Source organism: Rhipicephalus microplus, chromosome 7, assembly GCF_043290135.1.
Source record: "Rhipicephalus microplus isolate Deutch F79 chromosome 7, USDA_Rmic, whole genome shotgun sequence".
Taxonomy (NCBI): domain Eukaryota; kingdom Metazoa; phylum Arthropoda; class Arachnida; order Ixodida; family Ixodidae; genus Rhipicephalus; species Rhipicephalus microplus.
The window spans coordinates 7,997,869-8,011,541 of NC_134706.1; the positions used below are offsets into that span (position 1 = coordinate 7,997,869).

The 13,673-nt window shown below is 45.1% G+C and overlaps 1 protein-coding gene and 1 long non-coding RNA gene across 13 annotated transcripts in view; one reads left to right on the top strand and one right to left on the bottom strand.

Moving 5' to 3' along the window:
- The window catches only part of LOC119179960 (RNA-binding Fox protein 1), a 405,655-nt gene that overhangs the window by 327,205 nt on the left and 64,777 nt on the right, over positions 1-13,673 (bottom strand). For 8 of the 12 annotated variants that reach the window (XM_075868594.1, XM_075868587.1, XM_075868584.1 and 5 more), the window contains exon 1: positions 143-424. The exons of the other annotated variants lie outside the window; for them this stretch is intronic. In XM_075868594.1, the coding sequence (XP_075724709.1) occupies positions 143-409 (267 nt within the window). In that variant the 5' untranslated portion in view covers positions 410-424. Of the gene's footprint in view, positions 1-142; positions 425-13,673 lie in introns of those variants that run through there. 12 annotated transcript variants of the gene reach the window in all.
- Positions 3,055-8,358, top strand: LOC119179961 (uncharacterized). The gene is made up of 3 exons (XR_005110922.2): positions 3,055-3,278; positions 5,821-5,882; positions 7,569-8,358. It is a non-coding gene; the product is annotated as an uncharacterized LOC119179961 (long non-coding RNA).

The following is a 13,673-nucleotide window of genomic DNA, read 5'->3' on the forward strand; positions in this document are numbered from 1 at the left end:
GGACTGGCAACACTCCTACGGGTTACAGGGGGTCTCACTTCGAACACCGGTGCCGCCGGAAAAATGGCGGCAACGTTTGTCCGTGCGCGGAACCTAACGGATATTTCTCGACGGCGAATAGAGAATCTACCACGGCGCTTACCTGGTCTTCGACGCGGAAACGTTCTATGGCGGCGTCAATGGCGTCCCAGTCGGAGTTTATGTCCTCGGCCAGAAGAGCTCTGTAGGCGAGGTAAGTTCTTCTTTGATTAGCGCCACCGCGGGCGCCGCGCGTGCACCGATCCTCCACGCTCGAAGCTCTCAGCACTGCCGGACTCGCGAGGGTCATATATACGATGACGCGCACTCTTGCCGATGGCGTCTCCTCGACGATTCTCTCGGGCAAGGTGTCCTCGCACACCAAACTCATTGGGGGAGCGCCGATACAGGCGAGCGATACGGCCCGTGCGACCCATGCGAGGTCGAGGCCTACTCTGGGGTAGCCGCGGCCTGGGGATGATGACGGCGCTGGGGAACGCGTGGCGGCAGTGACCGTAACCTCGCAGCGTGCACCGTCTTGTCGGGGAATAGTTTGGGGACGCGAAATCCCTTCGGTCTTTGATAAGTCGAGGTCGGTTTCCCGTGCTCGTAAAAAGGCAAGGTGTGTTGCATGTGCAGCGCGATAGCCAGGACGCGCTTCTTGCCGCACAAAATAATTGTTCGCAAAGCGTAGTGATTTTGAAACGATATCGAATAACAGACGGACGACGTATGGTTACATCGTTAGCATTCGCATAACGCGTACTGCTGAATCACGCTGACCATTTGTTTACCTGGTTTTTTTGTGTGTTGTGTACATTTATTTGCGGGAAACTCTTTTGTCAATTTTCATTTTATGTCGCACTGTAGCTAGTTAATATTTGCGGCTAAATGATCTTTTGTATTACACCTTACATAATGTTATATGTTCATGAGTTGAATTGTATTTTCTGTATTAATCAATATTTGCCTGTATATATACTTCTCTCGCGTATATCCTGACCGCCCCTTTGCACAAGCATCTCGAGGGCTCTGTAAGGTGCAGTAAATAAATAAAAAGAAAACTATTCTGAGCCCCTTTTTCTTAATAACAGGTTCGGAAGTTTCACGTTTTGTGTGTCGAATCATCGTGATCGCACGGCCATTGTGAAAAGTTGCCTTCATAAACATATTGTTCGAAGTGAACATTTAGCATAGGCTCAAGAACGAACGTTAACACCTGTCGTGGAGGAAGGAATTCTTTGCTCCGTGCCACCTGTGCAGGAAGGAAGTGGCAAACTGATCCCTTGAACTGTAACAGATGCCACCTACAAAAAACATTCTCCGAGTGTCCGTTACTGATTGCTATCAGGTGATAACCGCGGCATAAGTTGGGTCTAACTAAGATGAGCCGAGACGTACTCCTTCGAGCGAAAAAAAAAAATATGCTATATGACTGAAATTCGCTACGCACAGCGTCGTCTATAAATCGGTTTCACAGCGGTATTGTCGGACCAGCACGTCCGGTTTCGCGACGTTTCGTGTATGACCTACGCCATCTACGAATGGCAGCATCCAGCACCACGGTGTCAGAAAATCACGAACGCTGACGACGAAAAAGGTAGGTAGGTAGGTAGGTAGGTAGGTAGGTAGGTAGGTAGGTAGGTAGGTAGGTAGGTAGGTAGGTGGGTGGGTGGGTGGGTGGGTTGGTGGATAGATAGATAGATAGATAGATAGATAGATAGATAGATAGATAGATAGATAGATAGATAGATAGATAGATAGATAGATAGATAGATAGATTTCACACGATGACAAACAACAGAACACACGTTTTCTTTCTTCCTGTCTAGGAGGCTGAGCAATGCTGAAGAATTGTGCAAGAATGCCGCTCCTAGGCTTGATGCTGATCTATACACCTTCAGAAGTTGGGCGCAGCTTTCGATTTCACTGGAAACACGGATGGCTCCGACTAGTGGTAACTTAAATTGAGTCTTTCTCAAACATACGGCTTTATAAAGTGCTGTAGACGTCTTGTAAATACCAGTTCGTTCTTCAGACGAAAAGAAATTTAAAAAAAAAAAAGCGACGCGGATGAAATCGCACCAGGCGTCATGCAGTGGCTTGGTCGGCGGGCTCTGTACATTATTTTTCCGCGTTATTACGCGTTTCTCGGCAATGTACCCGGGATGGCCCGTGCGGTACGATATAAAAAGACAATCTCTCCAGCGATAATTACGAAGACCACGAACTTTCGCAGTCGCGATAAAATTTTTTTCCCCGGCACACCATTCCGCGCAGACGTCGTTTTAAGAGCTCTAGAGGCCGAAACAAATTAATGACCACGAAAAATTCCCTCGCGCCATTAGTATTGCTTTTGCCGAAGTATCGAGCTGGGAAGCGTTATTGTACCGTGCGTGAGCGACCGCGAATTTACGATGCATAGCCCAGTAGTGCCTGCGAATGAAAAAAAAAAGAAAAAAAAGTTTAATAAAAGATTCGGCAGCTCCGTAATGAAATTTGTGGCTTTTTTTTTTTTCATTCGCGCCTGCAGCTCCTTCTTTTCCCGTATATATATAGATATTTTTTTTTACGTCCTGCCTTTGCTAGCGAAAGCCGTTATTACGGCAACCCAGTAAAACTCATCGTCACGTTCCCTGTTCGTTTTGTTGTTATATTACGTCCATGCAATGTGGGGCCGTGCACGCACAATGAGCGCATAGGTGGCGTGCGCGGGTTGTGCTACCCGAACGCGCTCGTCAGCATTGTTTTCGGGGAAGTTAATAAAAGCTCACGGCGCGCACTCATCACCAGGCAGCGCCCCGGATCGCGTGAGGAAGGAAGCCTGCTGTACAGCTCAAATCCGAGCACCCGCCGCCCTCTTGGAACCCCCTCTAACAAACGAACGACTCGGCTCATTAACGAAACGGTCCAGATATGGTCGCTAGCGGAGGCGTATAAAAAAAGGTCCCGCGGTGGGCTTGTGGCACCCCCTGGCGGCGGACTAGTGGGCACCGCGTGCAAACGGACTGGTCGAGTTGTTGCGTTGCGACCGCCTGCCGCGACCATACGAAACGCGCCCTAGCGGGCTGTGCATTGTTCCCATTGTTTTGCCCCCAGTTAGTGTGCGCAAACAAAATTTACCGGCGTCGGTCACAATTACCCTTTGCCTGTTGCCTACATCTCACACAGAACATCCTCCAAGAGGTCGGGCTGTCTGCCGTGCCTCCAGCTTTCCTCGTAGGAAAAACAAAGGAAACAGGAAGCTGACAAAGCTTAGCGTGAGTTATGAACATGCTTCTCGCATCAGTCTAAGTGGCACCTCATTCAATCACCATTGCGGTGTGCTCCTGAACTAGCGTGTTACACTAGCGCGTCATGAATCCTCAGCGAAGATTGTAATCATGTATGACACAAGCGAAGAGCAACAACTTAATCATGGGCTGACTTCTCGCCTTGGTTAAATATATGCTTACATTTAGCGCAGAACCTTAAGAATATGGGGGACTAAAGGACAGAAAACTTGCAAAAGCTATGTCTACTTCATTGGATGAACAGCTAAGGCTGCTACATTGCACGTAGTAAAGCAAGGGGTACCATGATAGCAGATGAAAAAAACCAGCAAGGAACAGCAGACACAGCAAAAAAAAAAGGTCCACACTGTTGCCTTCTTTTGCTGCGTCAAATGTTCCTTGCTTTTTTTTTTTTTTTCATCAAGAGTTAGGCACCAACTAACTTAACTATCCACATTCTTGCAACATATTTCTTATTCCATGGGAAACTTCCTTTGATATCATACAGCTTCATACTGTCACCTTATTTTTATGTGTCCGTTGTTACTTGTCTTTTTTTTTTCCTCAGCTAATGCTGTCTTTAAACAGTTAATAAGACATAAATTCACAGGTAAATGGGTAGCTTGAATGAATGACAAGATTGCCAAACAGGAAGTGTCATTGGAACCACCATTTCAACAAGGGGACTTGTGTTGATTGGGGCAGTAGGTGCTTTACTTGGAAACGTTTTTTATGAAATTGTTGTTCATTCTTCCAACTTTCAGTAACTGAGGAGTACAAGAGTAGACATCAAGGCTGAACAAACGGCTCAACATTAATGCAGTAAGGTTAATCTGCAATCAGGCAGATATTACAGTTGCCTTTTCAGGTTTCACCAAATTTATGAAGTTAGATGATGGTGATCAAGTTAAATTTTAATGTATTACTTAATAGCAAATTTACAGGCAGCACTGAAAAACATATAACTTTTTCATTGAGACATTATGCATGTTCTTTTCTAACATCACAAATTAGATATAATTGATTACAATGCAGAATCTCAATGTGCTCCATTTAGTCAGCTTTGTGTATAGCTAAAAACAGCCATGCAAAAATATGCTGGTTACAAGATGTGCAATGTTACATGTTAGTGAAATACTATTTATGCAACTTGCAATTCATTGCCTTTTTGTCTCGAAATGCTTCATCTGCAAATGATCAAATCACTCGTTTTGCAGATCTCTCTGAAACTTTTAGGCACCTGCGGTTTCTGCTCATGCCATACTAACCCAAATATAACTGGCACTTCTATTCTACGAATCTTGAAGGTGAAGTAAAGGTAGCTCTGCAATAAAGCATGCAGTTGCCCTTTGAATTCGCAGTCCACAAGATTACCGAAAAACGCTCACCATTCACTATGCAGTATTTTGCTACAGACATTAGTAAGCACATGCGCTACCTAGTTACACTTGACTGCAGAATTTGGGTGAGTAATGTTTGAGAGAGCACCATCAAGCTTTTCATGTTCTTTGCATTCACTAAGAGTGCTTTTATAACCGAGTAATTAATTTGAATAATCAGAGGCATGCTTCTCCAGTTTACTTAGCACCGATAGGTCTGCAAAATATTAAGCACTTGTATAAGCTACTATTGCGATGAAATGCACCGAATCATTTAGACACTTTTGTAAACACGTACACTATGTGCATGAAACGAAAGTGAAATAATCATTTACCTATGCAAGCACCTAATTATGTAGTCTACAGGAACATTTATACTGTTGCTGCCTTCTTAGAAAAGCTTACTTTAAATCTATATGAACACAGTTGTTTTCAGATTTGGCTTTTTTCAATTCATGAAATCAACTGTTGTTTCTCTAACACTTTTTTATTGTTTTTCCTTTCACTATACACAGCCGCACGTTGCATCTTACTAATTTAATTTGTAAAAAGTAAAAACGGAGTGGAGGAGATGAATCATGAGCTCCTTTGTTTCATTGCCTGAACAGAAAGTGTCTTTGATGTAGCCAGCTTCAAAGAAACTCGGTCGTCTCTCAATGGCACATTCTGCTCTAATTAGCAAATGACGAGACTTGGAGAGAGGGTCACTTGAAGCACTCCGTTCGATCAAGCTCCCCAGAGTGACAGGCTTTACCAACACACGCTCCTCATTAGGCTGACTCAAGCTAATTGAGGCTTGAAATTGATGTTGCTGGTAGCTTGCATTGTCACATAATGAGTCCCTTGTGATTCTGCAGAACCATTAGGTCCTGAAGGGTGGCCGTGTAAGGCTTGTGTCTCCTGGTAGTCTGGTGTAGTTTCAAATGTCAGCGTGCATTAATTTTTCCGTGTTCAAGCATTGGCAATTCATTGCCTATAATATTGTCAACTGTGGTACTTGAATTTCGACAGTGGAAATCGCAACTCTAACCAAGTGTGAACACTTTAGAAATAACATCAAATGCTGAAGCAGACGTACACAGTTTTAGCTATTGCCATCCAATATTTAAAAAAAAAAATTCATTTACTTTGTGTGGCTCTCTAATGTGCAGCTACTTTGGCTTCTGCACCACAACCCCTTGGCTAAACCAGGAAACTGCAGCATTGTTTGAAGGTGAGTGGAAATACTTCATTTTAATAACAGACTATGCAATATACATTTCGGAGTGTCATTCTTTTATTAGTTTCACTTCTTGACTCTCTGCTACACAATGGGAACTTGAGGCTGTTTATGTTCTTCATTTATTTTCTTGTATTACTGCTTTCCATTTGATATTTTCTTACTGTCACAATACATACAGTTATCTCTACAGCTGTGCTGTGCTGAAATATCCTCCAATATATACTTTTACAAGCATTGCTCATACAATTTCCTTTCGAAGAGAAGCTTTACTTCAAGGTTTGGAGATGAGAATAATGTATTATAGTGTACACATAGCTGCTAAGTCTTCATAATTTTTCATTAGCTTTATGCATAGGGACTGATTCTGTAATTTTATAAATAATCGAGACTCTTACTTGAGTGAGCTAATAATTTTTAAACACTGTGCATGAATAACAACTATTGAAGAAAGAGCAACACACTGTTACATTTGGCCCGGCAGTTCGTCTGGGCAGGCATCATTGTGCGTAAGCCGGTATGCTAAGATGCTTTCAACCCCATCATCACCCAGTCAGCTGGACGCTTTCCTGTAGAGGTTCCAGGTAGTGGTCGGTTCACAACGAAAGCTTCGCGAGACAATCGTTTTGTTGAACGGTTCGAATGAACAGCATGGGACGGCGCCACTGTGATAGTTCTCATGGAGTCAACCTCTCGACTCGGCTGTCGTCGCCGACGTGAAATTGCCACAAAAGCACCGAGAGTCCAAAAGCATTGGAAGGCGTCGCAGTTGCAGTTCTCAGGGATTGAGCACCTGGCCTGCCGAGTTTGGGAAACTTCTGGCAACACTGTAGCAGAACGCTGCCTTGGACCACTACTGAGGTTCGTATCAGCGGCCATCTCCCCGGAGGAGTTCAACTTTCCCCATCCACCTGACTCTACTTCCTCGCCTTTCGACGTCTTCAAGACGTGGACTGGGTGCGTCATTGTGCGGTGCGCTGGCGTTATACCATTGGACCTTTTTGCCCCTGTTTTTTCACCAGCCGAGTGGTCCAAAATCTGCACCCTTTCTGGTGGGTAGACCACTGAGACTTCGTCACCTGATTTGTGACAAGAGTGGTCACCGCTTTCTTCGCACCTTCATTTAAGGGAAGGACGGGCTACAAAAGTTGAAGACTTTTTGTAAAGAACAACTGAATCTCTGTTGTACATAATGCTGAATCTCTGCTGATTCACTGTACAGTTCCATCTCTTTACATCATGTAAATAAACGTTTGTTCTATCTCTTTTTACGCGTCCCCTCACTGGCTAAGATCGGCTCTGCGGACGACGGCGGGAAGCCAGCTATTTTAAAGAAGCCCGCCGTTCATGCCATTGACTTCGAGTTCTTTACAGCACACTGCAATCACCGTGTCAATATTTGAGAAATACAGTTCACAAAGCACTTTTTTTCTTCCTCTTTTTTCCTGGTCTTCCTCGACACCTTTGAGAACTAATGAAAAGACATTAGGTGGAGTACTTCTAATATTTTTATCCAGGCACGTCTCTAACCGGACTAAATGAGTCAAAGTGTAGACATTGGGAAAGATCATGCGACCTAAATAAACAGCCATTAAGTTCCTGGCGCTCATACTGCTAGTGCTTCTTTGCTTTGTTTGAAAGTAAATTATCATTGGTTAATAATCTCTATTTGTATCACAGGAAGTGTGCATTCTGAGAGCAGGAAAGGAAAGGGAGCTGCCCCTCCTCTTGACCTTTTGGTGTCTGCAAGGTTGAAAGTCCACAAACCGACAGGTATGTGCACCTTGACTGACTGAACAGCCCTGAGCCAACCAAACATTTATATCCTCACCTGCATCTTTTGCCCTTCCCCCATACACTATGCAGAGCTTTAGGCATGCCATGTAAAATGGATAATATCATGTGTTTTTGTTTCTTGCATTTAATCATGAACATCATTTTCAGATTCAAATGCCAAACTGCTGTCTACAGGAGCATGCATTCGTAGCTTTGAGCAGCACTCTCTTACTGCTCACTCATTCAGCTTTATTCCAGTTTTTCTTTTTTCACTTATTTCACAGTGATCGAATGACTTCAGATGCAAGTGTAGTAAGGTGTCTTAAGCTAACAAACCAAAGCATACTTTCTCATATAACTGCTGGAAACAGCATGTGGAATACATTTCCATAGGAGTGTGCTGTTCGTCTGACTATTTCTTTCTTTGCGTCAACTAGTTGATTACATATGCTGCAGCACACAGCAGTCAGGATGCAAACCTATTCATCATCGCAAACAGCTACGTGAACTGTTTACGAAAACTGAAGCAAGAGGGCAAATCGCTTACAGCTTCAACTCTGATTATATTTTCCGTAGACGGTTTCCAGCAATCATTGACCCTAATTTATTGTGTGCAGTTACTTTCAGATGCAGCAGTTCAGTGCTTTTATTAACAAGTGATATGTTTAGAGCGGGAGTCTCAAACTCACCTCAGTCAATAGGCTGTTCTCGTGCAATTTACTACCATGAAGGCTGGAACATGAGAGGTGAAAGGGGGAGGATACGGGGGGGGCGGGAGGTAGGCTGTACACATTGCCAAGAAATTTCATGGTCTGAGAGAAAACCTTTTTTTTGTTTTATATATGGGTCAGTTTGAAGGAGATATAGTGCGCTAAATTAAACCATATGTGGATCCCATAATGCCGTAAGATCACTTTTTTTCTCATGAACAAGAGGAACAAGAAGGACAGGACACTGTCCCTGTTAGTCATGTAAAAAGTTCACTACTATTACCACTGTCATAATTATTGAAGTTTTTCAGCCTTTGTGAACAGGACGAAAAAATTAAAATTTCGAGGCATTCCAAGCAAGTGGTTTGGGACTGGTTCGTCCAAAGAAAACCCACCAGCCAAGAAAGGTCATTGTGAGCTCAACTCAAGAAAAGCCATTGTGTTTGCAAGGCTTTCCAGGCAGACAAAGAGGCAGCGTCCCGTTTTCAAGCTCACCAAGGCTCTGGAAATCTCAGAACCAGCGTGGTATTTGCAGTTTGGGCTGAAAGCTAAAGCCAAACTGGTTGTGGCTGCATCTAAGCCCCTCCTTCTAGCAAATTAGGAATGGAATGTGGGGTTGAAGGGAAGGAAAAGGCACTATGTGCTGCAGCCCTTGCAGGAGCCCGCCTCCAAGACGAGGGATTAGTTGACCACTCTTCCTTCCCCCTTTCTCCATAGTATTGGCTGAATGGGGTGGCATATTTTGACCATATGCTGGCCCACCACATTGTCCTACCCAAACAGTCAGGCAAATTTGACACATGCACTGGCAGCTGGTTTTTCCAACCTCACCCAGCTGCCAGAAGAATCTTGGAAACCAAAATCATCGAACGTGCGCGAAACTTGGTGACGTGTACGAAAACGTAACGTCGGTGCAGTGCTTTGGTGGCCATATTTGGGCACCAAAGGGACTGTGCCTTCTCCGCATGCATTGTGTGGTGTCTTTCCTCTCCTTCGCGTTGCCCCGCCGCGGTGGTCTAGTGGCTAAGGTACTCGGCTGCTGACCCGCAGGTCGCGGGTTCGATTCCCGGCTGCGGCGGCTGCATTTCCGATGGAGGCGGAAATGTTGTAGGCCTGTGAACTCAGATTTGCGTGCACGTTAAAGAACCCCAGGTGGTCGAAATTTCCGGAGCCCTCCACAACGGCGTCTCTCATAATCAAATGGTGGTTTTGGGACGTTAAACCCCACAAATCAATCAATCCTCTCCTTCGTGGGCGGAGCACCTAGACCATGGAGCGCCTTATTGGCGGAAGCCGCGGACAATGTGGCCAGGGTTGGCAACAAGGCGCTATATAAGCCGAATAGTTTCGTGTATTTCAATTTAAGTTCTACAGTTTAACAGCTCTCATGTACAGTTTTTGACTTCTCACTTCTCATTCTAATTCTCAGTTACTAACCATGTAAATAAATTGTTGTCGCTGTATTGGCGCTGTATCTTGGTGGGCAGTGCGCATGTTCACGCTCTTTCTTTTTCTTCTTTTTCTCTCCTTTCAACATATATATGTGTGTGTCACATTTCCATCGAATAAACAGTTGTTAGTTCGCGCTCGTGTGTGTCCTACCTGTGCTTCAGTGTGTCTTTTATTTGTGTGTTTAATTCCAGCGCGGTGTGAGTCTCAACAAATTGTTGTCGTTTTTACGAGCGCCTCATCTGAGTTGTTCGACGATGGGTCCTAGGACGGGCGCCCGCTACCAAACTGAGGCCCGCGGGACCCGGAGTCGCAACACTACTGAACCTTACGGTATAATGATCAGTCACCAGCTATTCCGGCTTTCGACCTTATTGAATCTCACGAAAATGACGATGCCAATTGCAACATGCCCAAAATTGTGTACACCAATTCTGAAACATAGTTTTTTTTCCCACAGTAATGTTTCAACACAAGGTGACCGCATGAACTTCCTCACTAAAACTATTGTGTACACATCATTCCTGTGCAGCTCAGTAACATACTTATTGAAAATTTTTTTTTTAATGTGGGACAAAAACAGTCATTCGTGGGTTGCAGATGCAAGGTTTACGGTCCGTGTGTTTGAGCCCCTGTTCTAGAGTGTTTAGGGGTGAGTTATGTACTGCAATTAAGTTTCAATATGCACAATCACTACTTGATGCCCTACAGATTATGCAAATCAACAAAAAGAAAGTTCTGGCTCTTATCCATAACTAGAAAAAAGTTCATCCAATATTAATTACATCACTAATTTAGCCACACTTTTTGATGTCATCAAACATGAGTATCTAACAGTCATTTTGTCATATGATCTATGATGGGAGGCTAATGTTCATTACATTACATTATCTGCACAAAAAGATTGTTATTTATAAAAAAGGAGATTACACCAAGTCCCACCAAATGCAAAGTTTGCCATTACCAACGAGTAATGCTTTCTTGCTCTTTTTAACTTGGTAAATACTAATCCCTATACGCTGCTGGGTCTCTCATAAACACCAACGTATATCCTGCCGTAATCGTGACACTATGAAGAAAAATTTATACCACCTTAACTTTGTCGATTACATTGAAATAAAAATTTCGTGCCAAGTGATCCCACACATGGAAGGGCAGACCATGATGCGTACAAAACGTCCATTATTTCTTAAAATGCTATGGTGGCTAACAGTGTGCTATTCTAACGTAGGAGCATAAATAGCTTTCATACGGCTGCTACAAAACACAATGCCGGCTAAGTCTTGATATTCCGTGTGCGTGTTTGCGTGTATGTCCTTGTCTGTGATTTGTTCATGTCTCTATGTATGCTGCTGTGTAATTAGTGGCAACTATTTATTCAAAATTAATAATCACACTTTGCTTATTATCCTTTATGTACTTCTGTGACTGAATTATCTTGATGTGGTAATGTACATGCACATATAGATGCCTGTTAACTAAAGGTTCAGTTATGTATTAATTGTTTGGCTCAGCACTATTGACGAACTACTTTACAAACTAGCAAGTTTCACTAATGAGTATTTTACTACCTTCACTTAATAGGAGCTTAATGATTTTTATAAACAAGTAAACGGTTAGTGTTTATTTAGGTGAATAAGCAGGCCTTTTTTTTAAGAGTGCATGTTGAAACGAATGGTGTTATAATATTGCTTAAGATTAAATGCATTAATGCTGAAAATAACGACTTAGTGAATCGTCGCATCCCTGATGATTCAGGGAGGCGTTGCCTTGGTTATGTGGGATCGCCTGCTTTGGCTGGCTACCCGAACCAATGCTTTTAAAAGCCTATTTTATCTTTCTTTGCACAGTTCGTCTTGTACAACAGTTTATCGCACGCACAGTTCACACAGCACACAGTTCATTGTGTACAAATGTGCGCTGCGCTGACCTACAGACCTTTGCGAGATAGTTTCAGCCAAATGCACCCAAGTGTGTAGGCAGGGGGGACAGCACTGAAGAAAAAAAAGGGGGGGGGGTTAATATTCACTGAAACTGCACAAGGTATAAGGTGGGTATTTCGCCACAATATAGTTCCGCAAGACGAATACCATGGCTTAGGGTCGTGGTTACGCTACTCTAGTTAAGTGAAGAATAGAGGAAAACTTCTGATCAACGGGTCCCTCTCGAGCTTTTGAAAAGAGCGAATGTGCGTTTCTTGCTCTCGCATCTCTTGCAATGCTCCCGCTTTCTTTCGCATAGGCTTTTTGCCAGTGCTTTAGCGTTCGTTCCCCCCCGCGTTTCTGCCGCGTCCGGCCGCCCCCGACATGGAGTACATGGTTGAAGGAACCAGGATTTCGGCAGAAAAGTGGTCTGACAGCTCTTGGCAGCCGTCACCCGATTTTCGCGCCCAGGAAAAGCGACGCCTCGACCTCCGCCAGGCAACGCCGCGCCTGAACGGCGCCCAGCAAGCGACACCCCCACGTAACGACGTGAAACCACGCCTGCCGCCCCTACGACGACCTGGTCCACTACTTAGGATACCGCCTGATGCCATCCACATCGCGGGACAGTCAAAAACTCCCGTCGACCTGACGAAGCTGCCGCCAAGGCAACTGTACGAAGCCCTGCTGAAGGCCGCGTCGCTACCAGACTAGCCACCAGTTTCCCGCGACAAAGAGTGGGTTCCCCCCACAAACAACACCTTCACGCTTAGTGTGCGGGAATACATTCGAGCACAAGCCTACCTTCGCATCACGTCACTGTAGATCGGAGTCCGGACCATCGAATTTCACGTTTACGCCCCACCATCCAACAATGCATTTCGTAGCATCGTGTTCAATGCCTACGACAGCTTTACTGACGCAAAAATCTTGAAAAACTTGCAAGAGAGCAACCCAACTATGCCTGTCGTGGGTGGCCGTCGCATGGGACAGACCAACCACGTACTCGTCACCATGCTTGGAGGTTGTTTGCCACGATGGATCTTCTATCACAGCGTCTACATTTGCCTTTACCCCTTTTACCCAACAGTAGAAGCATGCTTTAACTGCCACAAGGTGGGTCATCGAACTAGCGTTTGCCCTCATCCAAAACGCAATCGCTGTGCCCGTTGTTGCGAGGAACACCCACCGATCCCACAGGGCACCCAACTGACATGCCGTGCCCGCTGCATCAATTGTAATGGTGGTCACGCAACAAACAGTTCGAACTGCAAATACCGTTTCGTCAAGAAGCCTACCCCATCCGGCTACGCTCTGGCACAAGCACCCGACGAAGAGCCACAACAGCAGCACCCACCAATCCTTCGCACCAATCACTCACCGTCCCAAGAGCGGTCGTACCCGCCTCTCGCCCAGCCACAGCAACTGCAACAAACCGAGCATTCCGGACCCCGCAACCGTGGCCGGTCGCCGTCGAGGTCCCGATCCAGGCCCCGGTCCAAGTCCGAGTCCCAGTCCAAATCTCGGTCCAAGTCACGGTCCAAGTCCTGATCGCAGTCCCGTTCTGCTAGCTACTTCAACTCGTCTTCATTGCCTCTCTCCTCCTCCGTTGGTTCGTCCCAGGGAATGTCACAGTTATCATCCGTGCCTGGTCCCAAGAAGCTTGCCTGGGCCCAAGGACCCCAGCGTCACTCAAAGCGTCATCAACGTCGTCGCAGGATCCACAGGTGAGGGAGTTGGTCAGGGAGAACTCCTCACTTAAGGCACAACTTTCCTCACAGCAGTCTCAATTCTCTAAACTAATATCCCAGATAGGAAAGCTCACACAATACATCCAGTCATTAGAAGCAAAGCTAGACAAAACACTTGAGCAACCAGCCGCAACCACGTCAGAACCGATGGAAGCCGTCTCTTCCCCATCCCAGCCA